Source organism: Mandrillus leucophaeus, unplaced genomic scaffold (assembly GCF_000951045.1).
Source record: "Mandrillus leucophaeus isolate KB7577 unplaced genomic scaffold, Mleu.le_1.0 Scaffold138, whole genome shotgun sequence".
NCBI classification, from domain to species: Eukaryota; Metazoa; Chordata; class Mammalia; order Primates; family Cercopithecidae; genus Mandrillus; species Mandrillus leucophaeus.
The window spans coordinates 6,090,068-6,116,644 of NW_012101343.1; the positions used below are offsets into that span (position 1 = coordinate 6,090,068).

A 26,577-nucleotide genomic window follows, 5' to 3' on the forward strand; every position below is an offset into this window, starting at 1 on the left:
CAGCTTATTGATGACCATCTCACAAAAGTATACATGATCTAACCCCAACTTGAAACTAACCTTGCCTCATAGGTTTAAGGAAAGGCTGTTGAGTCTCCTTAAATTTTCACTGCAACGTGGCCTCTGTTTCTTTCAGACCATATAATGCCCATGGTTATGTTGTCTGAAGCTTGTAGTTGTCTGCTATTTTCTTACGTATATTACAAATTGTACCAGCCAGTTGTGTGTCCCATTCTTTGGTGACGGTTTATAGTAGACGTATTGGTATTTGGTCTGTTACCAGACTCTTTCCATGTGGGAATTTTCTCTTTCCCACTTTATGTAATTCAGGTGGGGCTGTCGATCAAGGGATTGAGTCCCATGCCCAGTAGTGGTCACCTGACCAAGAACAACCAATCGTGAGTCCGTTTAAAGTTTGCTATGGATGCTAGGAGACAGTGCCTCTCCCGAGACTGTGAACCTGGGTTTTCTGGAACTCTCTTTTCTATAAGCAAGCAGGGCTGAGAAACTGGCAAGGGAGAAACAAATTCCTAATGAGAGCTGTTGTGCAGCTGGATCCAGGTCTGCTTGAAACCAAAAGTTCCTTAATCTTGGATTTATTTGCATTAGACAATATACGTTCTAAAATTTAATGCAATTAATCACGTATGAGTCGAATTTCTATTACTTATAACTAGGAGTTCTAATTAATGTCCTATGAACTTGTTTAGCTATAGGATGTCAAGGGAGTCAGTATATTTCCTCACTGACCTTTTCCCTAAGGGTCTCACTGAGTGCAGTCTTTCCTTATGTACACTCATACACTTCCACTACAGCCACTTGAATCTCTTTCTCATTCAATTCACTCTTCGAATCTACTGCTTTGCCTGTGGGTTGCAAGCTCAATGGAGAAAATGGACCTCTCAAGTCACTCACTCCCATGGACCTTCTCTAAAAGACAGATTGCTGAACCAGGCGTGGTGGCTTACGCCTGTAATCCCAGTACTTTGGGAGGCTGAGGCGGGTGGATCATGAGGTCGAGATCAAGCCCATCCTAGCTAACACAGTGAAACCCCGTCTCTACTAAAATTACAAAAAATTAGCCAGGTGTGGTGGCACACGCCTGTAATCCCAGCTACTCGGGAGGCTGAGGCAGGAGAATGGCTTGAACCCGGGAGGCGGAGCTTGCAGTGAGCCGAGATCATGCCACTGCACTCCAGCCTGGGCAACAGAGCGAGACTCCGTCTCAAAAAAAAAAAAAAAAAGACCGTTTGCTGTCTGAGTTCATGACCTTGAAGAACTCCCAGTAAGGGTAGAATTTTTTTTTTTGTTCTTTCTGGGATTGCTATATTCAACCCAAATATTTAGGACTTCATTAAGAAAGCCTCTCTTCATCTTAATCCTGTATCTTCTTATTTTGAAAGAGAATAGGGGCCTTGAATTGTCTGCTTCATGAGTTTTTTTATTTTTAATTTTTTTTTTTTTTTGAGACAGAATCTCGCTCTGTCGCCCAGGCTGGAGTGCAGTGGCTCGATATCGGCTCACTGCAAGCTCCCCCTCCCGGGTTCACGCCATTCTCCTGCCTCAGCCTCCTGAGTAGCTGGGACTACAGGCTCCCGCCCCCACACTCGACTTTTTTTTTTTTTTTGTATTTTTAGTAGGGACGGGGTTTCACCGTGTTAGCCAGGATGGCCTCAATCTCCTGACATCGTGATCCACCGTCCTTGGCCTCCCAAAGTGCTGGGATTACAGGTATGAGCCACCATGCCCAGCCTTTTTTTAATTTTTTGAGGTTGGTGTCATTTCAAAGGTTCTAGTACTCCAAGTCATTAACACAACTGTTTCTTCTCTTCAGTGTCCTTAGCTTTAGATCTATGAACTCAATGTGAAAGTGATCCTTTAGATTACTGCCAAACCACATCCACAGATCAAATCCCACTAGTAGCCTGTTTTTGTAAATACTTTTCTTGAACACAGCCACATCCATTCATTTTTGTGTTGTCTATGGCTGCTTTTGCGGTTGCTACAGAAACCACATGGCCACAAAGCCAAAAATATTTACTCTCTGGCCCTTTAGAGAGTTTATCAACCCCGGCTCTAGCTGAGTACTTTACAATCATTGCAAAGCACGAGCATCTATAAAAAATGCTCATCCTGGCATCCATAAAAATGGTATTCATAAGGTACCTTGAGGGATGATGAAATGAGTAACCTGACAAATCTTTGGGGCTTAGGAAAGTCTACTCTACACGACTTGGGGCAGGACATGACACAGCATATACCTGGGATATACCTGTCTGAGAGCCCAGTCTTCTTTTTGAGGAATCTGGGATCAACACATGATCTAAATCTTGGTACCATGGGTCCTGCATTTGGATTTCCATGTGGATTTCATTTTGGCCAGGGCTGGAGTTACTGCTTCTGTTCACGATGGTGGTGGTGACCTATGGAGCATCCTAACTTCCTTCCCGCATAGATGTCCCTGCTGCATTGGATCACATGTGGCTCCAAAACTAGACTTAAAAAAGCATAAAGATGTTCCCATCATTGGTGGGGACAATCTGAGCCATTTGTGTTTTGAAACTAATTACTAGCACACCTGTGCAAGAGGTATAGTGTGCTCCTGAATATGTGGTCAGAATCTGTTAGTTATCACAGCCACTTGTCCTTTTCCCTTGAACAATGCTGTAGCAAAGGCAGAAACATCCATCTTCCAGTATGATTTCCCAGGGCCCATTACATTAACTGGTGTCCACAACTTTGGCTCTGTATTCCAATCATATCAGCTGTGGAATCCTGAAGCATCCATCACATTTTGAGGTCCCACCAACATATTCTTCCTTTTTCTCATTTTATTATAGCATAAATTCATTGCAAAAGCTATGACAGAAGTGACTGTCCACTATTCATATTGCTATAAGGGAAATGAGTGGGTCAAGAACCATTTGCACAAAGAGAAAGAATGAAACTGCAAATTTATTAGAAAGTATAAAAATTAAAAAACAAAACCAAGCCTAACCAAAAAACAAGCAAAGACATACAACCTTTCCAGTTTACATTAACTTTGAGCATCACACACTATTAATCACTTAGTTGCATTTTATAAAAATGTCAATTTCAAGGTAGAGGGAGCTGAGTCAGGTAATAGGCCAGCCATCAGAGTGTAACTAATTTAATGCTAAAATAAAGCACTGATCTCATTTGTAAAAAAAAAAAAGAGACGAGACCATTTTCTGGTTGGCAATGTATAAAAAAGTTTCCTGGTTGGAATGAGTTAAAAAATATTGCTGGCCGCTAATTTGCCATCTTGAGTAGGAAAACAAACCCCACCCCGCAAAAAACCCTGCCGCTTTGGTATCCTATATATTTTTAAAAACATTCATTAAAAAAACCAAATCTATAATAAAAATGTCCCTGTTTGTTTAAAAAAACAACATTAGTAGGCTTCCCTTATCTACTAAAACCATTTGTTTTTCCTAAGATGCTTGGAAGCAGAAAAGCAAGTGAGATTAACTCACTGCGCAATTAATTAAAATTAGAATTCTTTCCTCTAAACAACTTCCAGAGCACCAGAAAGAAGAAAGGGCCCCATCAAAGGGAGAAATAAAGCCCTTCTGACTCACAGGAGATGAAATGTTCAGCCGGAGTTCTAACACATTCTAGCTGTCATCAAAAGTTCTTTATTGGATTACTCAGAAAATAACTCAAGTGCTATTTTAAAAATGAAAGATACAGGCAACTAGGTTCCTTTCCCTTTTTTTTTTCTTTCTTTCTTTTTTTTTTTTTTAACAAAACAAAATACCAATGGCTAGCTTTCCTGTAACATCCTTTGGATTTGGTTAAAAAAAGAAAGAAAAGTCTACAGAACAGGATCACTGAATGCCGCTTCAGCCCCACTTCCTGCAGGCTCTATTTTAATTAGCATCAAACAGGTTACAGAACATTTCTTCAGCTGCAGAAAGAAGTTCTGAATGGGGGACAGCTGCCCCGAGTCGCTCTACCTGGTTCCATTTCACCCCTCATCAGTCAGTGTGGTTTCTTGCCAAATAACGCCTAATATTTTACCCCTTATTCCTGCCGGGAGGCGGGCCCTGTGGCTGGCTGGGCACAGAGAAAGAAAAACTAGCACAAATATAGAGACTATACACGGAGGGAGACAGGAGTCCCTCTTTCTGCTTCCTTCAAGAACTCGATAAATAATAACCTCAAAGTGCAACAATGCACAAATGTCTGGCACACAGGTTAATCTGGAGTGACTTGTTATCACGGGGCTCCGTGGGGCAAGGGTGTGATCTCCTTTTGCATTTTTCTTTGGACCTCGTTAAAGGAAAAACAAAATAAAAAAAAAGAGACAGCTTTCCTATACACATATAAATAGTCCCTTAACTAGAAGGGAAAAAACAAACACACTGTTTCAAATGCATTTCTAAAAGATTTAAAATAAATCCGAACGGGAAACCTTGACTCCAAATTGTCTATTGCCCATGTGTCTCAGAGGAGAAACTACTGGGATGCTGGGAGAGGCCTGACCCTGATCCTAACTCTAACTAGAGGCGCTGGTACTGGGTGGGACCTTGGGAAGAGGAGCGTGCACAGTGCAGGGAGCCAGGAGCTCTTGGTGGAGGTATTGAATACAGCTCTCACCTGTGATAGAAACCAGTGTCCTCAAGTCCAAACGCACAGGTAAAATGGACTTGCAAGTCTTAAGGGAACTTCGGAGGCCAGTGTTGAGGCTGCACGAATGAGCAAGACAGGCTGGGTGTGGGTCACAGGGACATACAGCCAGGTCAGATTTTGGCTCAACTCAAGTTAGGTCCTCATTCCTTGGCTATGGGCGGGTCAGCTGGGAGGGTGACAGTCCAGAAACCAGGTAAGTGGCTGGTAGTGCAAGGGCAGGTGTAGGCTCCTGGCAGCCTGCATTTTAGGAGCTGAGAACTTGGATATCAACTCATGGCAGGGGCTCCCTGCCTATTCTGGGATGAGGCTGATGATATATGCTGCTGGAGAAAGCTCTCAGAATAAGCATTCTTGGGCAAATTTCTAAAGCCAGAATTTATACAGCGTAGATGGTTTCAGAGTCCTTCACAAAACCATAATCACATTGTGACTGCTAAAGGGTGTTACTCACGTCCAAAGTTTTCTTTGGCTACTGATTCTGCTGAACTGATGGCAACATACAGGATTGTGCAAGGCAGGTTCTGATGCTCAACTGGAAGTCTTTTTTTGGGGGGTGACCATCCAATGATGGCCTCCTGGTTAGATCATGTAACCCAAATCCCCAAATGCCATCAGGTAGCTGCCCAGCAGAGAGAATTTGGTCCAGCACCTCCTGCATTTCTGCATATAATATAGCATAGAAACATTGCTCTCTCCCAGCCTACTTCAATACTGTTTTATCTGCTGTCTTTCCAATAGCAACAGAATAATGTGAAAAGTAAGGGTGTGATCTCGGGCCCCAAGGGAAGAGTGAGCTCACAGAAAAAATGCACAACAGATCACGTCAACTGAGAGGCCAGAAAAAGATCTCTGAAATCTAGGGGAGGAGGGGAATGCAGAGATAGCTAATATCCCAAACTGTAACTTGAGACGCCCTTACAGGTGCTTAAAATGTTTCCCATGAGCACAAATTGTTAGAACGGCAACAAGTCAGAGCAGATTAACCCATATGGACTTTGGAATAACCGGGACTTATACTTCTTCAGTGCCCTGGCTGGGCTCAGAGTCCCTGGGCTCAGCAGTGCCCTCCTGGGGGCCAGGCTGCCCCGGGCTGTGGCCGGTGTCTTCCACACTCAGGAGGCTGCTGGCTGCCTGGGAGCTGGCACTGTTGGCACTCCCGGACCGGGAGCGGTAAGGGGGCAGGTCGGCTTGGTTCAGAGATTCCGTGTCAGAAGAGTAGGGTGGTGGAGGAAGGTCATACCACGCAGGCCTGCGATGGGGACAGCAGAGGGGCAGGGGCAGTGGAGACAGGAAAAGAAGAGAACACATTAGAGCCAAGACAAGTCAACTTCAGCCCATTTCTGAGATGGTGTTTCCAGTGCAAAATGAGATTTTCCATCCAAGTACAAAGACAATCAATTCAAGGACCAGGAACCACGGCGGAACAGAAAAGGCCAGTGTGTTCTGGCTGGTTCGGGTTGACCGGGCAGTGCCAAAACCATATCCTCTGGGTAGAACCAGAATGAGGTCGCCCGCCAAGTCCCTCGGCTCAACCTGGGTGGTTCGGCATTGCCACTCTGCTCCATTGGCCAAAAGCCCTGTGGTCAAGAGGCTGGGCTGGTATCTTGACTGGGCCTCTGATGGGAACACGGAATTGGCATTTCTACTGAAAGCTAACTCTTCCTGGCTGTGAACTGGGGTAAGTGCGAGGACATCCTCTCAACACCTCAGTCTGTATCTGCAGAAGGGGCTTGAAAGGAATGAATTGAACAGAAAAGACATTTTGTTTTCTAGCTCTCATTTACTGAAGTCTCCGCGTGAGTCAGGCACTTTGCCGTGCCCCTTACATTTCTTACCTCATTTCATGCTCACAAGAATGCTGTGAGGTGGGCATTACTTTCATGCCTGCTACTCTGGCGGGGAAACTGAGGCACAGGGACATTCAATGTCTGGCCCAGGATCAGAAGTAACTGGTAAACAGCAATGCTGGGATTTGAACCCACGCATTCTGTTTCCGGATTCGGCAATTTTAACCCTACCCTATGCTGGATGGTCCATATGAAGAGGTTATGAGTGGGAACTTTATTAGGTGAGGAAGGTCCTGAATTCTTACACTTATTTGCAAAGAGATCCTTAAGTGCCATCCCCTCCCCTGACCTCTGAAACTTTATTCACCTTTTATGAGAAAGGAAAACGAAGATTAAATAATATAAGAGCTGCCACTGAAGAGGGTCCAAGGAAGAGCCCAGTCACCATCAGAACATGGCCTGCAAAATGTCTAATGCCATACATGGCAGAGCTCGAGGAAGAGGGATGCTGATCAGCAAACGGGCCCACTACTTGCTTCAACTACAGAACTCTGCTTCTTGGCTTTATACATACTGGGGGCTCTTGTACAATTCCATTTGCAATGTGGTGTCTACTGCTTAAAAAAGCTTGAAAGTGCTCCTTTCCGCCTCCTTTATTTTATAAATGAGCCAAGCAAAGTTAAGGAACTCACTGATTTTCTCATTCCTTCACTTCTTCATTCATCCATTCATTCCACAGATATTAACCAAACCTCTCACATGTACTGGGCACTGCTCTGCAGTAGCAGGTGAGGCTCAGAGCTGGTCTGTGGCCAGAACATGGACCAGCGTGGCATTCCCAGGAGGAGCAGGCCTCTGAGTTAGCCAGGATCCTAACTATATGTTCCTCAGATGAGTCATTTAACATCCCAGAGCCTCAGTTTCCTCATCTGTAGAATTTGGAAATTTCCTGACTTGTGCAACCATCACCATAATCCAGTTTTGGAACATTCCTATCAGTTTCCTCCCACAGTGAGGTGCTGAGAGGATTAAATGAGGTGATACATGTAGAGCATTTTGCAAGGACTTGGAGAATGTCAGATGCTGCCACTGCCTACGGCAGCTGAAGCCAGGCTCTCAGCAAGACCTAGGAACCTCAGTGTGTGCACCTGTTCCCCTCCCCACAATGGATGACCTCTCCCGCCTCAATGTCTTCCATCCAGCACACACCTCTGGTCCAGCAAGGCCTCGGAGTAGGAGGGTGGGGAGCCTACTTCCGACGCATTCTGCTCCGCCTGGCTGGCCACATACTGGATGCCATTATTGACGTTGTAGGTGACGTTGCAGTGGTGGGGGTGGTCCAGGACCACCAGGCGGGACAGCAGCACAGGGTGCTGCAGCCGGTGCACGGGCAGCGTCATGAGGTTGTTCCGTTTCCGCTGGTGGTGCAAGACTAGTGCCAGCAGGGCCACCACCAGCACGAAGATGACGGAGCTGCCGATGATGGCATAGGTGATGCTGGGGTAATACACAAGCTGGTTCTCTGAAGTCACAAACACCTGCCCGCTGCCAGGTTCTGAGAAACCCCAGAGAGAGGAGAGAAAAGAGAGAAGGTTACCAGTTTGGCTCATCTTTGTGTTTCAACGTCAGTCCCAGAACTCGCATGTGAATGTTCACAGTAGCCCTATTCACAATAGCCAAAAAGTGGAAACTGCCCAAATGTCCACCAACTGATGAACGGATAAACGAAATGCGGTACATCCACCCAAAGGAATATTATTCGGCCATAAAAAGTACTAAATACTGATACATGCTACTGCATGGATGGAACTCAAAAACATGATGCGGTAAAATAATCCAGACACAAAAGATCACATATTGTATGATTCTCTTTATACGAAATTTCCAGGAAAGGCGATTTTACAGAGGCAGAAAGTAGATTAGTGGTTGCCTGGAGTGGGAAAGAGAATGGGGATTAACAGTCAGTGGGCAGGAGGAATCTTGTTGGGGTGATGGGAATGTTCTGCAACTGGTTTATGGTGATGGTTACACAAATTGGCAAATTTCCCCCTGCAAAATCACTGAACTGTACACTTAAAATGGGCAAATTTTAAGTACTGCAAATAATACCTCAATTAAGTTGTTTAAAAAAGTATCATATACTCATATACTATCCAGGGAACAGGAGTGAGAGTTCTGGTGGCAGAAATCAGTTCTTTAGTAGAAATGTATAATGTAACACATCTCAGGAACACAGGCAGTACCTCTGGGGTCCTCATACCTGCAGATCATTTATTTTAAGCCAGGCCCCACATGGAGCTTTTGGGATGGAGAGCCAGCACAGCCCAGCCTCACAGCAGGAACTCCTGGGCTCAAATCCCAGCCCCTCAAAACTTGCTTGCTGTGTGCCTTTTGGAAGTGCTACCCTCTCCCGGCTGCAAAATGGAGATGCAATAGTGCCAAGTTCTTGGGGCTTCTCTGAGCATGAAATGAGTCAATGCTCATCAAGCCCCTGAACATAGCTACACGCTGTGATCTGTAAGTGCATGTGTTTGGTACATACAAATACACGATTGATTATTTATTTATTTATTTATTTATTTATTTGAGACAGGGTCTCGCTCTGTCACCCAGGCTGGAGTGCAGTGGCACGATCTTGGTGCACTCAACCTCCGCCTCCCGGGTTCAAGCAATTCTCTCACCTCAGTCTCCCAAGCAGCTGGGACTACAGGTGCATGCCACCATGCTGGGACTACAGGTGCATGCCACCATGCTCAGCTACTTTTTGTATTTTAGAGATGGGGTTTCACCATGTTGGCCAGGCCAGTCTCGAACTCCTGACCTCAAGTGATCCAACTGCCTCGGCCTCCCAAAGTGCTGGGATCACAGGCGTGAGCCACTGTGCCTGGCCAAGTACGTGCTTTATATCACATCTCCCTGCCTCATAACAACTCCATGGGGTAGGTGTTGTGATTCTTTTTTTTTAGATGAAGAAAATGAAGCTCAGAGAAGTCAGTTCCCCTGACCAAGGCCACACAGTTTGGAGGTAAGGAGCTGTGCGTGGAGTTGAGTCCAGGGGTCTGACTTCAGAACCTGGCCCCAGCGTTCTGCTCTACATCACCCGAATAAGACCTGCCAGGCAATCTGCAGGCACTTCCTCGGGAGTTCCAGGGTGGAGGTCTGATACATATCCCACCCCTGCAGGTTGCTATCATAATATCCTTCTCTGCACACATGCTAAAGAGCCATACTTCAAGCACTCAGGTAAGGAGCTTCCCAGTCAGCAGGACACACCTGGCCACCACTGTAAGGCCCAGGCAGGTGGAGGAAACCAGGGGTCCAAGCTGGGTACCCCTCATCTTTACAGACAGCTGCCACTACCTACTGTCATGGCCTAGCTGGAAGAATAATCTAAATGCAGCTCAAGTGAGTACACTTGGTGGCCACGACCCTGTCCTTGTTCCGCCTGTGAGGCAGTGAGGAGGTTTCAGTGGGTCCACAGGGGTCAAAATGTAGCCATGAAATCGCAGCAGTGGCAGCGACTACAGGTGACTCATGTCCGCTGTCCTGGCATCGACTAAGGGCTTCACTCCATCCCTCATCACTAGCTGTGCATCTGTTTTGTTCACTGCTGTATCCCGAGAGAGTAGGATGGTGCCTGGCACATAGTAGGCACTCAATAAATACCCGCCACGCAATGGGAAAAAAATCTGTTTATTCACATGCCTTAGTAAAGTGAGTGCTGCTGTTATTCCTATTTTTCAGATGAGCAAATTGACTCAGAGAAGTGAATTATTTTGTCTAACATCACCTAAGAAGTAGGCAGAGGAACAGGACTAGAATTTAGATGTTTCTCCTTCAAAAAACCACAGACTGTGAAACACATTGACTTCTCTTCTTTTCTGATATAAACATTTTCTGATTCCCCAAACGATCCCAATCTGAGACAAATGATGACCTTCCCCTTCAAGGTCCGGCTCTGTGTGTTCATTTGTCTCTCCAGCCACACCCAAGCATAGACTAAAAGCTACAAAGATTCTCCAAATCCCTGGCGGTCACTGTTTCAATGATTCATTGCACAGAGAGAAGCAAATAGCGGCCCAGCGGAAAGACAGAATCATGTTGCACTACGGTTAAGGGAGGGAGGCGGTTTTTGGATGTTTTCTGAAGACAATTAGCTGTCATTCAGGGATTCTGCCGGAGTTCTGTCTGTTCTCCGCTTAGACAATTAGAAGCTGGGTGGAGGCTTGTGTATGTGTATGTTTCAGAATTCAGGCTTAAACTAAAATATCTTCTTTATTTTGTTATCTAGCAGGGAGAACTGCAGAGTTAGGAGCCTTGGGGGGAATCCTGGAGCCACTGCTTCTAGCTGTTTGAGCTCAAGTGAGTTATTTAACTCTTAGAAGCCTCACCCTCCTCGTCTGTGAAATGGTGGCGGTCCTAGGTAAACAACAGTATCCGTATCTCCCTGGATGGTAGAGTATAATATATACACTGAGCACAGTGCCTGGCAAGGGTTTGCCTCAGTAATGCCAGCTCTTCTTTGTAACCACCACCACCACAACAAAATAATAATGATAATTATTATATAACTTTGAAGGAGAAACATCTAAATTCTAGTCCTGTTCCTCTGCCTACTTCGCAGGTGATGTTAGACAAAATAATTCACCTCTCTGAGTCAATCTGCTCATCTGAATTTGCTCATATAATTATAATTTATATAATAAATAATAGACATAAAATTTACCACTGTAACCATTTTAAAGTGCACAGTTCAGGGGCGCTTAACATTCATACACATTATTAACGTTCATACGTGTTATTGTGCATCCATCACCACTATCCAGCTCCAGAATTTTCCATCATCCCTCACTAATGAACACTAGATTGTAGTGTTGCCTTTCTTACCATTATCCTCACCAACTTCTCGCAACCGGGGGTAGAAAGCTGGGGGAGCCACCACTGGGGGATGGGGTTGGGTTGGGGAGAAGATACGAACAGACTGAGTTCCATTCCAGTGAGATGTATATCTTTTTATTTTTTATTGCTTTTTAATTTTTAATATATATTTTTTGAGACAAGGTCTCACTCTGTTGCCCAAGCTGGAGTGCAGTGGTGATCTTGGTTCAACAGCCTCCACCTCCTGGGCTCGAGCCACCTTCCTGTCTCAGTGGCTGGGACTACAAGCGTGCGCCACACAACCCAGCTAATTTTTGCATATTTTGTGAAGACGGAGTCTCCCTATGTTGCCCAGGCTGGTCTTGAACTCCTGGGCTCAGGTAATCTATCCGTCTCGGCCTTCCAAACTGTTGGGATTACAGGCGTGAGTCACTGCTCCTGGCCAGTGAAACGTATTTCTTAAAGGAGGAAAGTGGGTAAACTGTCACACAGAAAACAAATGGTCCAGAGATTTTAAAATGCTGACTTCTGTGTAAACACGTGAGGTTTTAAGAATACAAGTGGGAGCCCTTTAAAATGCATAGGATGTAAAATGCCTGTGGAACTTAATGGTCTCTCTTATGTCTCCGAAAGCAGGCCTCTTCAGACATCTCTTCACTTTGGCAGGCGAGACACAGTGATCACATTTGCCTGAGAAATTATGATGTTGCATAACTCAGTGGTGCCTGCTCTCGTTTTTGCTGTGTGTAAAATGTCATCTTGAGTTAATTCATTAACTAGGCCCACTTTTCTTAAGAGCTTAATGAGCCTGTTGGCCAAATTACTAATATCAGAGTTGCCTGGGACCTAAGTTCCAAGTGCATAATCCATGGATAATGAAGTTTCCATTTATTCTGGCTGTCCCTCAAGCTAATGCCCTCGTGCTCCACTGTCAAGCATCTTGAATTCTTGTCCTGTCCGTGCTGCTTCTACTGTACTAATTCCAGGCAATCTGGTCACTACCTAGAGACTGTTGTTCTATCAACACTGCCAGTAGCTCCACGGCCGCTTATGGAGAAGCAGGCTGTGTTTTGTACAACTCCAGGGGTGCTCTTCACCTCAATGTCATTACATATTTCTTTAGTTATCATGACAGCTTTCTAGCAGATGGCAGCCAAGTGTCTTGAGGAGGAGTACCTTTAACTAATTCACTCAGAGGTGCTGTCTGGACCAGCGAAGGCACTCAAGCAGCTGACACTTGTGACTTGGTGTTCCTTCACTTCCAAAAAAATCCCCTCCTCCAGATGCAAATTACATTTCCTACCGGATACCATTTTTCACCCATCAGATTGGCAAAAGCAAAGTTTGAGCTCATATTCTGCTGGCCAGGTCTCAGGCAAACAGGTATATTCGTGCCTGGTATATATATGCAGGCATGGCTAGTGGGAGGGTAAGTTGGTACGAACCCAGGGTGGTGGAGGAGCTAATAATATGTATTAATATAAAATGTGCATATTTTTTGAGATTGGCCAGGCATGGTGACTCCTATCTATAAACCCAGCTCTTTGGGAGGTGAAAGCAGGGAGGATGGCTTGAGCCCAGGAGTTCGAGACCAGCCTGGGCAACATAGGGAGACCCTGTCTCTACAAAAAAATAAACATTTAATAATTTAATAAATTAGCTGGGTGTAGTGGCATGCGCCTGTAGTCCCAGCTACTCAGGAGGCTAAGAAGGAAGATCACTTGAGCCCAGGAGTTTGAGGTTGCACTGAGCTATGATCATGCCACTATGCTCTAGCCTGAGCGACAGAGTGAGACCCTGTCTCTAAAAAACCAACAAACAAAATAAGCATGGCTCACTGCACCCTCCAACTCCTGGGTTCAAGTGATTCTCCCGCCTCAGCCTCATGAGTAACTGGGATTATAAGCGCATGACACCCACCATGCCCGGCTAATTTTATATTTTTAGTAGAGATGGGGTTTCACTATGTTGGCCAGGCCAGTCTCGAACTCCTGACCTCAAGTGATCCACCCACCTCAGCATCCCAAAGTGCTGGGACTACAGGCGTGAGCCACCATGCCTGGCCCAGCCTGACCTCCTGAGTCCAGAATTCCTGTTCTGGAATATTCACTGCCCTTCAAACTGACTCTTCCTCATCCCTTTGAAAAACTCCTACCCTGCTATTTTTTTAAGTGTTTTTTTCAGTTTGTTTTTCCTCCAGATTATATATTTTAAAAGTTAGATTTATTGAGGTATACCTTAGGCATAATAAAATTTGCCCTTTAAAAACGCACCATTAGATGAATTCTGATAAAATGAAACAGTCACACATCCTCTTCCACAATCAAGATATAGACCCTTCCATCCCCCACAAAAGGTATTTTGTGCTTCTTGTGGTCAATCTTCTCCCCTCATTCCAAGCCTCTGGAAACCAGGGGTCTATTTTCTGTCCAAATAGATCTACCTTTTTTCCAGAAAGCCATACAAATGGAATCCTACAGTATGCAGTATCCTACAGTACGTAAAAACAAATTTTTACGTAGTTCTTCGCATCAATTCTTTCTTAATGGTGTTTTTTATGCTCTATTCCATCTGGCTTCTTTCACTCAGCACACTGCTTTTGAGATTCATCCATGTTTCTTTAAGTGTTAATATTTCATTCCTTTTTGTCCCTGAGTAGTATTCAGTTGCATGGATGTATCACAATTTGTTTGATTCCCCAAATGAGGGAGGGTACTCGGCTGTTTCCAATTTCAGGAAGGCTGGTCTTTGTGCTAACATATATTTTCATATTTCTTGGGCATATCAGGGCTGAGAGATTTCTGGGTCATATGGGAAGTATATGTTTAACTTTAGAAGAAATTGTCCCACTGTTCTCCAAAGTTGCTATAGCATTTCCCATCTCCACCAGCAGCAATGTATGAAATTCTCAGTCATCCTGTGTTCTCAACAGCACTTAGTAATACCAGTTTTTTTTTTTTAATTTTAGCCATCTTAATAGGTATTTAGTGGTATCTTATTGATACCAGTTAAAACCTCTTATTGAGGTTTTAATTAGCATTTCCTAATGACTAATGGTGTGAGCATCTGTTCATGTACTGATTTGCCAGTTTTATCTTCTTTAATGAAGTGTTTATTCAAATCTTTTGCCCATTTTTAAATTGGTTTGACATTATTATTGGATAGTAAGAGCACTTTATATGTTCTGCGACATAGTATTTTATCACAAATGTGTTTTGCAAATATTTTCTCCTAGTCTATGGCTTATCTTTTCATTTTCTTTACAGTGTCTTAAAAAGAGCTTTTTGGTGTTTTCTTTTTTAAGACTAGTCAATGAAGGGAAGGTTTCAAAACAAATTTTTATATAGTCCTTTCCATCAATTCTTTCTTAATGGTTTGTGTTTTTTGTATTCATTTCAAGGAATCTTCCCCTATATCATTGCTTAGAAGAAGTCTTATAGCTTTAACTTCTACATTTGTGTCTATGATCCACAGCAAGTTAATTTTTGTTTATGCTGCAAGGTAAAGGTCAAGGTTCTTTTTATCTCCCCATTTAGCTTTCCAATTTTTCTAACACCATTTGTTGAAAAGCCTATCCTCTCTTATTGAATTACCTTAGCACCTTTGTTGAAAATCAATTGACCATACAAGTCTGAGTCTATTCTTAGACTATCTATTTTGTATGATTGAGCTATATACCTATCTTTATGCCAATAAGGGTTGTTAACTACAGCTTTATAGTTAAGTCTTGAAATGAGGCAGTGTGTCTTACATGCCTTTTTCCCCCTTCTAAAATGAACTTTATTTCTGATTGTAAAAACCCATGTCATTTTTAAAAAAAGTAATATAGAAATATTCAAGGCAGACAAAAACGTCCCCTCCTCTCCCTCAAACCTACTAGGATTCTACTAGACATGGTTTACAGTTTGGTATAGACCAGGAGCTGGTGAACTTTTTTTTCTGTCAAGGGCCAGACAGTAAATATTCTATGCTTTGTGAGCTACACAAGTAGCATAAAAGCTGTCATGGACAATATGTCAATGAATGAATGTGGTTGTGTCCCAATTAAACTTCATTTACAAAAACAGGCGGCAGGTCAGATTTGGCCCACTGGCCATAGTTTGCTGTCTACCCACAGCATAGATCCTTGAAAACTGCTCCCTATGCTTGTGAACATGCATGTACTTTTCTTCATGCTATATGGATACTTCAGCGTGTGGGCATCTTTCCTTGTCACCTACACCTTTGTGAAAGAATAGCCACATAGTATCCCACTATAGAGATAAACTATAGTTTATTTAACCAAACCTCCATTGAAGTACCTTTAGGTTACTTCCCATTTTTGCTATTACAAACAATGCTACAATACCATTCAGGCAGACAGTGAGGGTCATGAGGGGAAGGGCCAGTGATCTTTGCTCATTGATGCAATTATTTCTTTGGACGAATTCCTAGATGCTGGATGTTTCCCTGGCCATCTGGTCTGCCAGGTTTGAACACTTGGGGTTGTCTTGAACATTCTCCTTTTTCTCTGTCCACATCAAGCAACCAAGTATGGTCAATTTCTACTGTGCTGTGTTTCTCCAGCCTCTTAACCTCACGTCCATTCTCATGGTCACGTCCAGGCCCAGGCCAGGAAGAAAACCTCCGTGAGAGTCTTGCCAACTGTAGCCTCTTCGAACTGAAGTCTTTTTGCAATAGTCCCACAAGTCTGAACATTACCAAGGACTGTGTTGCTGTGTAATTCTTGTAATATTCTTCAGATCAAGGAACCTCAGTGGCTCACATCACCCTGTTTGGCCTGTCATTCACAGATAGCACTGTTCCCTGTGCTTAATTTCCCAGCATCAACCCCCAGAGGGCATGGGAAAAAGTTCAGAGTTGGAATGAGGAACACCATCTGCCTTGTGACATGTCCTCATTTCTGATTTGAACTAAATAATGATATTAATAATACTAACAACCATCACCACCATGCATAGTTGCTTTGAAATAAAACACAAGAGTAACCATAATATCATCACCATAGTTATCCTAGCAGCTGTTACCCTATTCTCATTAATATCTGATGTGTTTTACACATTCTAACACTTTTAATCCTTACACCATCTGTATTGAGTTGAGTAGTGTCCCCCCGAAAAATATGTCCACCCAGAACCTCACAATGTGACCTTATTTGGAAAAAGGGTCTTTGCAGATACAATTAAGGTAAGAGTTTCAAGATGAGCTCATTCTGAATTAGAGTGAGCTTTGGATCCAACGATGAGTGTCTTTATGAGAGACAGAGAAGGAGATGACACAGAAACAGACAAGGGCGAAGGCCATGCCAAGTTGAAGGCAGAAACTGGAATCATGCAGCCCCAACCACGCCAAGGAACACAAGAATTGCCAGCAGCCCCAGAAGCTAGGAATGAGGCACGGAACAGACTCTCCCTCAGAGCCTCCAGAAAGAACAAACCCTGCCAGTACCTTGAATTTGCACTTCTGGCCTCCAGAACTGTGAGAGAATAAATTTCTGTTGTTTCAAAGCCAAGTCTGTGGTCATTTGTTATGGCAGCCCTAGCAAACGAATACACCCTCCTGTGAAGTGGACCATTTCACAGCCGAGGAAATGGGAACATGGGTTAAGGCACTTGCCCAAGTACTCCCTACACCTGAGGAAAGATTAATAGCTATTATCAGAGCTAGCTAGTGGAGAAACCAAGAGGAACCCAGGCAGTCTGGTTCCAGTATCTGTGCTCTTAGCCCACAGCTTTATTTCATTTTACATATGTGGCCATCTTACCATTAAGTTCTCAGTGGGCAAAGACCAGGCTTGCTCCTTCTTGGAACCCCACTCAGGGCTCACTGCAATCTGGGAAACACAACAGGTACTCCACGGTGTTTTTTGATATTGGTAAACTAACTCTGAAACATGTCAACATGGTAATTCACAATTTCTTCACTTACAGACAGAGTCAAAACTACAGGAAGGCAAACATTTGAAGAAGAAAATAAGGATAACCTAGACACTGAGCAGTGAGCACTGAACCTCCTTCTTCTACTCTTCCTTTGAAATACACAATTTCCCTTTTTCTTTACCACAATCCTGTGAAGTGTGCCATTTTATTATCAGAGAGGTTAAGTAACTTACAGAAGGTCACAGAGCAAACAAGTGGTACAACTAGTCTTTGGCTGCAGGAGTCTGATGTCAGAATCCATTGTGCTATCCTGAATACTTCTCTCTGCTCCCTCCTCTCCTCTTTCGCATTCATCCTGACCATTTGTCACTTCACTGTACTGCTCTTGCAATGAGGTCCCTTTCCAGTGACTTCAATGAAGACTCAATCTTAGAGTCTGATCAATATACTGGAAGTATCTTCTGTGGGATGGCAAGAGGTATTTCATGAAAAAGAGTACCTTGGTCAAACAGGTGTGACAATGACTGGAATAAGACAAGTTAAACCCCTTCCCCCCTCCTTTTTTGTAGCTGTTTGGAGCGAAGGTACAGAGATCAAACTGTCCAGATTCAAACCTCAGCCATGTCACTCACTAGCTGTGTGGACTAGGAGAACTTACTTTGCCTCTCTGTGTCTCAAAATCCTCACTTTTAAAATGCGATAACAGAACCCACCCCATAGGGTTATTTTTTGGATACAAAGGGAAAGTATGTATAGAAATGTTTAAAGTGGTGTCTGGCACAGAGTAAGTAGCACTCAACAAACCTTTCAGTTATTATCAATAGCTACTGACTTGTCAGAGCCTTTACTAGGCACATGTCCACTGTGACACTTCATGAGAGGATGTGGTTATTTCCTCAACCTCAGTGCTAGGCTGAGATGGACAGAACATACACCATATTCCAAATATGTGCATGCCCAACAATCTAGAAGGTATCTTCTCACAAATCAGAAAGGGGAATCCCCGGCCTTTGGGCAGGCTGTTGGAGGAAGCTCTGTGTTGCAGCTGCCGACGGAAGAAGATGAAGCTGAGAGACAATTACCTTAGCCCTATCCTTTCTTCTCATGATACAGTGAGACCCAGGTCCCAGGCCACATCAGTTAAGGTTCGGCATCACCATCACTGACGGCCAAGCACTGGGAGCAGCTCCTGAGTGTGAAGTGAGAGAGGCCACCCTGGGGGTTGTACGACACTCTGCCGCGTCTGACATTTGTCAAGAACTGAGCATGCAGGAGCTGATGCTACAGAAATTCACAAGGAGTCCAAAGGCTGCCCCGGTTCTTTTCTTGGGATCTGTGAGTTTGTCATGGCCCCTTGCATAATCAGTTCATCAGGTGCTACTCCTGCCCGTGAAACTTGATTACCCGGGGAAATGCTGAGTGCGCACACTTGGAGCTTCAGAGGGCAGAAAACTTTCTGAGTAATTGAGGGGAACGGGCTGATACAGAATCACTGTAAGCGGGGCTCCCAAGGGGGAACTTTATCGACCATGAACAAATTCATGGCTTCTTGAGATTTCAGATCTGAACACAACGACCCTGACCCAATGAGCTCCAGTGCCTTGGAGGGAGGGCTGTTCATTTTGCACACACCGGATTCTTGTTCTCCAGACACTGGGCTCTCAGGCTCCAGTCCCAGTGCAGGAAGGATGAGCATGCCTGAAAGGGGAGCACAAGACATATCTGATGCCAGACGGGACTCTGCACACCAGCCTCAACCAATCCCCAGTCCTGGTGCCTGTGCTTCATAACCTCTCTGTTCTCAGCCACGTCCCCTCCACCTGCCTGCACTCTGACTCTCTGTAGTCTCTTTTCCACAAGGCTGCAGGGTGCTCCTTCTAAAAACATTCATCTGTTCGTGTCACTCCTCAGCTCAAAAACTTCAGTGGCTTCTCATGTACTAGAATAAAGCCCAAAGTCCACACCATGGCCTCCAGGCCCTGAATAATCTCATCCCCGTTGTTACTCTGACCTCCACTCCCGCTCCTCCCCGGCTGCTGCTGCAGACCCGTTGGCCTCCTTTATGCGGTTCTGGAACACACCCAGCATGTACCTGCTACAGGGCCCTTGCCGTCTGCTTAGCACGCCCTTCCAGGGCATCTGCATCACTCACGATTCCATTCAAGGCTCTACTCCTTTCTGGCCCACCGACATCAGTCTCCGTCCCCCTACTCACCTCGTCTACCTTCACAGCACTGTCACTGCCTGTCATTGTACTTTATATTTGTATTTAATTGTCTCTCTTTCCTACTGGAATAGAACTCCCTGGGGGCAGAGCTGAATTCTGCTTGCTCATCCCTGAATCCCCAAAGTCCCAAATAGTAAAAATTTTCTGGGAGAAGCGGGCAGAGTGTCTCTAACTCTGTGGCGCTATGAAGTCTTGGCTTGTGCATCTTTCCTATGAGACTCCACGGCTTCATGGCCATCATTCCATTCAGCCTCACAGGTGAGAAAGAGAAGACTGAGAGAAGTGAGGTTACTTGTCCCCAGTCACACAGCCAGGAAATAATGGAGCTGAGACAGGAGCTCAGGTCTGTCTGACCAACACCCAGAGATGACACATGGTATGAGGGCAGGTCCCACTCAACCAGTTTGTCCCACTGATCTGTTTTGGGGAAGGTAAAACCACCCTCCTGGCTGAAATATTCACACTGTTATTGATGGGCACTGGCTGAGCTCAGGACTCAGACAGAAAACACATGTTCACTGTACAAAAACAGAGTCTCATCCTTCTAGAATCTTCCTTCTCACAAATAAAGTGGGATCAATGTAACCCTTTCCCAGAATCATCTAGAGATCCACTGCCTCGCAAGACCAAAAGTGTGGGGCCAGTGCAGGCAGACTCCTCTCCCAAAGTGGCCAAGATGGTGCCCTGACACAGTCACTCCAGGCCAACCCTGCAGACTGGACCTGGCTCTGCCCCCACTCACAGCCCTTCCAGGACTTCCTATTTGCCAAGGGTCAAGTCCCACCCCCTCATCATGAAAGTCAAAGCTCTTCACCACGGGGCCTTCCTCCCCCACTCTCCTCTCTCACTGTCTCCTTCTCCAGCTGCTCTTCAGTGTGCTGGCCACGCCTAGAACAGCTTGCCTGCCTAGTGCCTAAAGCCTGTCAACGCTGGGCCCCACAGCCTCCTGGTTTAAAAGAGACAACTGAAAGCATTTAATGAAGGGACAGCAGGATTAAAATTGGGACTGTAAAGTCAGGATGAACAACTTATACCCACCTCAAAGTTTAGATGAACACTGAAGACTGTTTTAAATTTGAGCCAAGTGAAGCGACTGTGAGCTTGCTTCTGCAGTTTCCTTTTACCTGGACGAAGAGTCCGGCCCTTCACACTAGATTAAAATGGGCCTCGGAAGTGCTGAATGGCAAAGAGAAAATGCTGCTGAGAGGGAGGCAGGCAGAACAGCTGGGATTCACAGGGACACAGAGACTCCAAGCTGTGACATGATGGAGGGAAGTCTGGCTGGGGCCACATTTCATTCGTCCACTGGGAGAGCCCAGATCCTGGCTGGGCCCTGTGCTCAGGAGCTGGGAGCAGGCCTGACCCCGGTGGCACTCCCAGGGTGGGAGCGGCCCTGGGGGGCCCATTTCACTCCTGCATGCCTCCTACCATGGCCTCTGCAACAGCAGCAGCCACATTTTCTCAAGACTGGAAGCATCAAGGGACTGTCTGGACCACTGTAAACCAAGGGCATCCCCACATCCACCCCGACTTTCCTATTTAAAAAAAGCATCCCAGGGGACTGGAGCGCCTTTGCAGATCCCTATTCCAAGCACATCGCCCATCCCAATTTAGACGCGGATTGAAAAAGTTTAATCTAAAGGGCAGACCAGCAAATGACTGAATCAAAAGAGAGCCACGAAAACCCCACTGAACCATTACCATGGCAACTCAAGTTGCTAAAATTAACTGAAAAGAGGGTGATGGGAAAACTGGAGCTGCCCAACCTCAGACCAGCCACAGCAGGGGCCATCCTGGCCCCAAGCCAGAGGGAAATGAGAGAGGAGACCCATCTGCCAGGATGCTGGGAACTGGGACCATTGAGATCTGGGAGACAAGTGCCCGAGGATTAAATTCAAAATGAGAGTGAGAGAAAGCAAGGGGAGGGGGAGTGGAAGAGGAACAGGGACGGAGGGAGAGAAGGAGGGAGGGAGACAAGTGGGAGGGAGAGAGGGGGAGGGGGATATATATATATATATAGAGAGAGAGAGAGAGAGAGAGAGAGAGAGAGACAGAGACAGAGAGAGAGAAGAAAGTTCTAAGACTGAAGACCGAATGAAGCAGGCATTTCCTGGGAATTTTCAGTCATTCTTACTGCAAAAGACTGAACAGCTTTCCTATCTGCCTAACCACTGCCATCCTTTGGGCAAATGGGAGCAGGGAGTCTCCCTGAAAGCTGCACTCTATCCTTTCAGTGAGTGCTACTGAACAGCCAACTGGTATCAATGGCCCCTAATTTCTAAGGTGTTCACCCCAGAGAGTTTCTTAGAATGGAGGAAAGCCCCCAGCAGTCTCAGAGCTCTCTGAAGCCTGCTGAGAGCTGCTGTATACCCTCAGAATTTGATCTCTGCGTCTGATGAGGAAGGGCCCAGTGATAAGCCAGAGAGTCGGGTGGCTAATGGCCTCTTTGCTAAGACACAGGCTCAGGGCAGTTGCAGAACTGGTTGGAGGGTAAGGCATTTAATTGGCTGTTTAAGATAGAAAAGGGCTTTTTTTTTTTTTTTGAGACAGGGTCTCACTCTGTTGCCCAGGCTAGAGTGCAAGGGCATTTTTAAAATAAGAATTCAGATTGCCACTCAAACTTAGTGAGAGGGTAACTGGGAGCTAGGGCCCAGTTGGCCTTTTTAGAACTCTGCTCAATTGTGTCATCGCTTCGAAAATGCCAACAGAAGAATGCAGTGAAAACGAGGGGTAAGAGTTCTTTGCTACCTCTCCTACCACAGGCCACAAAAGCAGCAAAGGCCAATGAGAGACAGTGCGGGAACGGGGTGGGCCTTGGTAATGAGCTCATGCACCTGCACTGGGATCAATCTAATCATTGCACCCATCCGAAGGGAAACCTCTGAGGCATCTGTCTCCTCTGCATTAAGTGGCTTCGCCAGACCCAGGTTCCTGTATGTGACATCCTGGGCTGCTCCTGCAGGCAACATGCTGGAAATGACTATCCATGCCTCCTGGAATTTGCTGAATAGGGAGGGTTCTAAAGAATTACTATTTCTCTTGCTTACTGTATCTATTTACCTGTAGTGTTTGGTGGAAGCTGCAAAATTAAATGCTTAGCAGACATTCTTTGAACTCAATGGTCAGTGGGTTTCTGGTCCAGTAATAAGGCTTGGCCAGTTACAATACAATAGTTTATTGAGCCTGCTGTGTCAGCGGCCAGAGTGAATACTGCTAACTCAAGCAGGATGCAGGGAGCGGAGATGCTCTCATCAGTTTGTGAGTATGGTGTAATCACACACAAATAGCATTGCAGGGAAAAGCAAACCCTAAAAACTGGAGAGAGAGAAATCTACTTCAGGCAGGCCATTGTTGCAAGTAAAACTTCATTTGTGGGAGCTGGGAAAACAAGTATCATCATCAAATAGCAATTACAATCCTAGGACAGGGCCCCCAGGCAGTCACTGGAGCTGCAGGCCTCAGTGTTAAAGCTGGTTCCTTCCTTTCCTTTTCCATTCGTGTCTAACTCAGGGGCAGGTCCTGCTGAGTCTGCTTCCACAATGTGGGACAAGTTACCATCATCTGTTGCGTGGATTACCATGTGAACCTCTTACTTGGTCTCCCAATTTCTGATCTTGCCCCTCTCCAATCCGTGTTCCATACAGCACCAGGAGAGCTCATTTTAGGAAGTAAATAAGATCATGGTATGTTTCCTGCTTTATACCCCTGCCAAGGGTTGCTCACTGTACTGAAAATCCAAACTCCTAGCAATGGCTTAAACATATGATCTCTACGAGAGGCCCTTGACTCTTCTACAACCTGCCTGTTAGCATCCCGTGTTCTAGCTTGGGGGTCGGTAAGGTATGGCCTGCTGTCTGCTTTTATAAATAAAGTTTTATTGGTACACAGCCATTCCCCTTCATTATGTATAGTCTATGGCTGCTTTCATGCTACAATGGCAGAGTTGCATAGTTGAGACAGTGATTCTAGGGTCCATCAAGCCTAAAATACAAACTGACCCAAGGAGGGCTAATGTTAGTTCCTCGAGCAGACCAATACTGCAGTGAACCATGAGCTCAGAGATGCGCAGCTTTTATCCAGCTATGGTCTCTTTGGGAAGTTACTCTAATACACAAAATGTGGCAATCAGCATAAGGTAACTATAACTGCTATAGAAAATGAATGGAGAAATCAAGAAATCAAGGAATAAATCAAGCACACCCTTCCCCTGCTGTCCCTCAATTAGCTCTTGCTTTTTGTTATCTGTAGAAGCGCGTGCCTGAAATGTTCCTATAGGAAATGGCAAACTTGGTCTCAATCTTGGCTATGAAATACCCGAACATTTAAAAACCTATCTGTTCTTGCCACCACCACCTCCCTGGGTGGTTGAGCAATACTGCCTGCCTGTGCAATCCTGTCTTCTGAGAGGTACTTGGATGTCTCATATTTATGCTTCTTGAAATGAAGGCTTGGTGGAGCATTTTAATGTTCTTTAAGACAAGGTGCTGGAGGCTCCACTCCAACACCAGTGGGCCTCCTGGGCAGCAGGTCACTGAACCTGGTTGTGCCATAATATATGAATAACTACAGGGTCTTGGGCTGTGGAGGATTCAAAGTTACTCATTCAATTCTATAAAGAGGAAATAATAACCAAGTGCCCCCAGGGCCGCTTTAGAACCCTGTCAAAAGCTCTCAAAACACCGGGTGTGATGGCATGCACCTGTTATCCCAGCTACTCAGGAGGCTGAGGCAGAAGAATCGCTTGAATTCGGGAGGCGAAGCTTGCAGTGAGCCGAGATCGCACCACTGCATTCCAGCCTGGGTGACAGAGTGAGACACAGTTTCTGTAAATCTTTTGTCTAGGTTCCCCTAGTGATGATCCCTTTCCTAACCACAGAACAACTGCTAAAACTGAATTAACCTTGGAACAACTGTATTAACTAAGTTAATAGAATTGATTCAAATTTTGCCAGGATCCCATGGGGCACTGATCTCCTCTAATCGGTGACAGTTTCTCAGTCTTTCCTTGTTCTTCATGACTTTAATACTGTGAAGAGGATCGAGAAGTTATTTTGTAGACTGTCCCTCAATTTGGGTTTTTCTGATGTAGTTTCACAATTGTGAGAATATATATTATTGAAAAGAGTATCAGAGCATATTCAGTGTACCCCATCAGGGGGTACCTGAAATGCATTCACTGATGATATTAACTTTGATCACTTTATCTGCCAGGATTCTTCACTGCAAAGTTACCATTTCTGTCTTTGTGGTCAATAAATATTTTGGGGGAGATTCTTTGAAACTATGCAAATATCCTGTTTCTGCTTAAACTTTCACCCACTCATTTTAGCATTCATCATGGATCTTGCCTGCTGCCTGCAGCAAATATTCCTGTGTTGTTCTCATGGTTTTTTTTTCCCCCCCTATTTCCTTGATTCCCTCTACATTTCAATGATTATGATTTTTCTATAAGGAAGGTTTGCCCCTTTCTCCAATTTATTTATTATTTATTTACTTCAGATGGACTTGTTATTTAAGTTACTCTCTGAGTTATAAAACCCAATACTGTTTGAATGGGTTCCCTCCAAAATACAAGTAATGCCAATGTGATGGTATTGAGGGGTGAGGCATTTAAAGGGTGGTTAGGCCAGGAAGGCTCCTTCCTCAGGAATGGGACTCGGGTGCTTATAAAAGGGGCATCATGCAATGTTTGGCTAGCTGCCCTTCTGCCCCCTGGGAACACACGTTCGTCGCCTCTAGAGGATGCAGCAATAGAGCAGCATCTTAGAAGCAGAGCAGCCCTTGCCAGACAGCTGAACCTGCTCACGCCTTGATCTTGGACTTCCCAGGCTCCAGAACTGTGAGAAATAAACTTCTGTTCTTTTTAGATGATTCAGTCTCAGGTATTTTGTTACACCAGCACAAAACAAAGGCATTAGTACTTATTTTGTTGCTCACATTGTTTCACCTTTGGCCATGGGGAGCACTTTCTCAGGTTGGCTCCTGCATCCTTTCAATGAACCTCCACGTTCTTGTTTTTTATGGTTTGGGGGCTACTTGCTTACTTTCTGGGAGAAGATGCTTCAGGCACATCTTGTATTTCCCAGCCCGAGGCCTAGAATCAACTCTAACTCTTCTTGATAGTTGCATAGTGAGTGTACCATTGGTGGAGATTATAACCAGGATCTATCTATTTCCAAACTTTTCTATTATAATCTTTTACAATAAAAATCCTTGTAGGTGGGCTGTTTCATACATAAGCAGTTGTTAAAGTAAAACCTAAAGCATTTACAAAGACCTAGGAGGCCCTCTCTGAGCAGCCCCCGTGTTCTCTCTCTGCCCTCGTTCCCGATGTTCTATTCCCTTCCCCAGTGTGGTAGACAACTTTTGAGGCAGCTCCTCCAATGCCTGCCTTTTCAGATTCATGGCCTTCTGTGATCCCTTTCCCATGAGGTGGGGTTGGACTTATTTCTTACTTGTTTTATTTAATTTTATTTATTTTTTTTTTGAGACAGGATCTCACTGTGGATAAAAGCCCTTAAATGGCCCTTCGCACCCCCACGCCCAGGCTGGAGTGCAGTGGCATGATCATGGCTCACTGCAGCTTCAGCTTTCCAGGCTCAGGTGATTCTCCTGCCTCAGCCTCCAGAGTAGCTGGAACCCCAGGTACACGCCACTACGCCTGGCTAATTTTAAAAATTATTTTTAGAGATACGGTCTCCCTGTGCTGCCCAGGCTGATCTTGAACTCCTCCAGCCTCCGGAAGTGTTGGGATTATAGGCGGGAACAACCACACCCAGACATTTCTCATTTCTAATTAATGAAATACGATGGAAATAAGATGTCACTTCCAGTACCAGGTTATCAAAGGACTGTGGCTTCCGCTCCCTCTTGTCTGCTTGCTCTTGATCGTTTTCTTGTTTGCTTGCTCTAAGAGCCACGACAATGTGAGCTGCTCTATGGAGAAGTCCATATGCCCAGGAACAGAGGGAGGCCTCCAGCAAACAGACAGCCAGTGAGGGACTGAGACTTTCATTCCAGCAACCCACAAGAAATGGAAACCCCCTAGTTGAAACTTGAGATGAGACCACAGTTTCAGCAGATAGGAGAAGTGCAATCACATGAGAGATCTTAAGCCAGAGAAACTCACGTATAAAACGTAAAATCAGGG

At 45.1% G+C, this 26,577-nt stretch overlaps 1 protein-coding gene across 1 annotated transcript in view; it reads right to left on the reverse strand.

Annotated features, from left to right (window-relative positions):
• Positions 1-2,937: 2,937 nt before the first annotated feature.
• Positions 2,938-26,577, reverse strand: part of LOC105534679 (low-density lipoprotein receptor class A domain-containing protein 3-like) — a 138,388-nt gene continuing 114,748 nt past the window's right edge. The window contains exons 4-5 of the mRNA XM_011973472.1: positions 7,653-7,998; positions 2,938-5,905 (exon numbers count right to left, since the gene is read on the reverse strand). Coding sequence (XP_011828862.1) covers positions 5,668-5,905; positions 7,653-7,998 — 584 coding nt within the window. The 3' untranslated portion in view covers positions 2,938-5,667. The remainder of the gene's footprint in view (positions 5,906-7,652; positions 7,999-26,577) is intronic.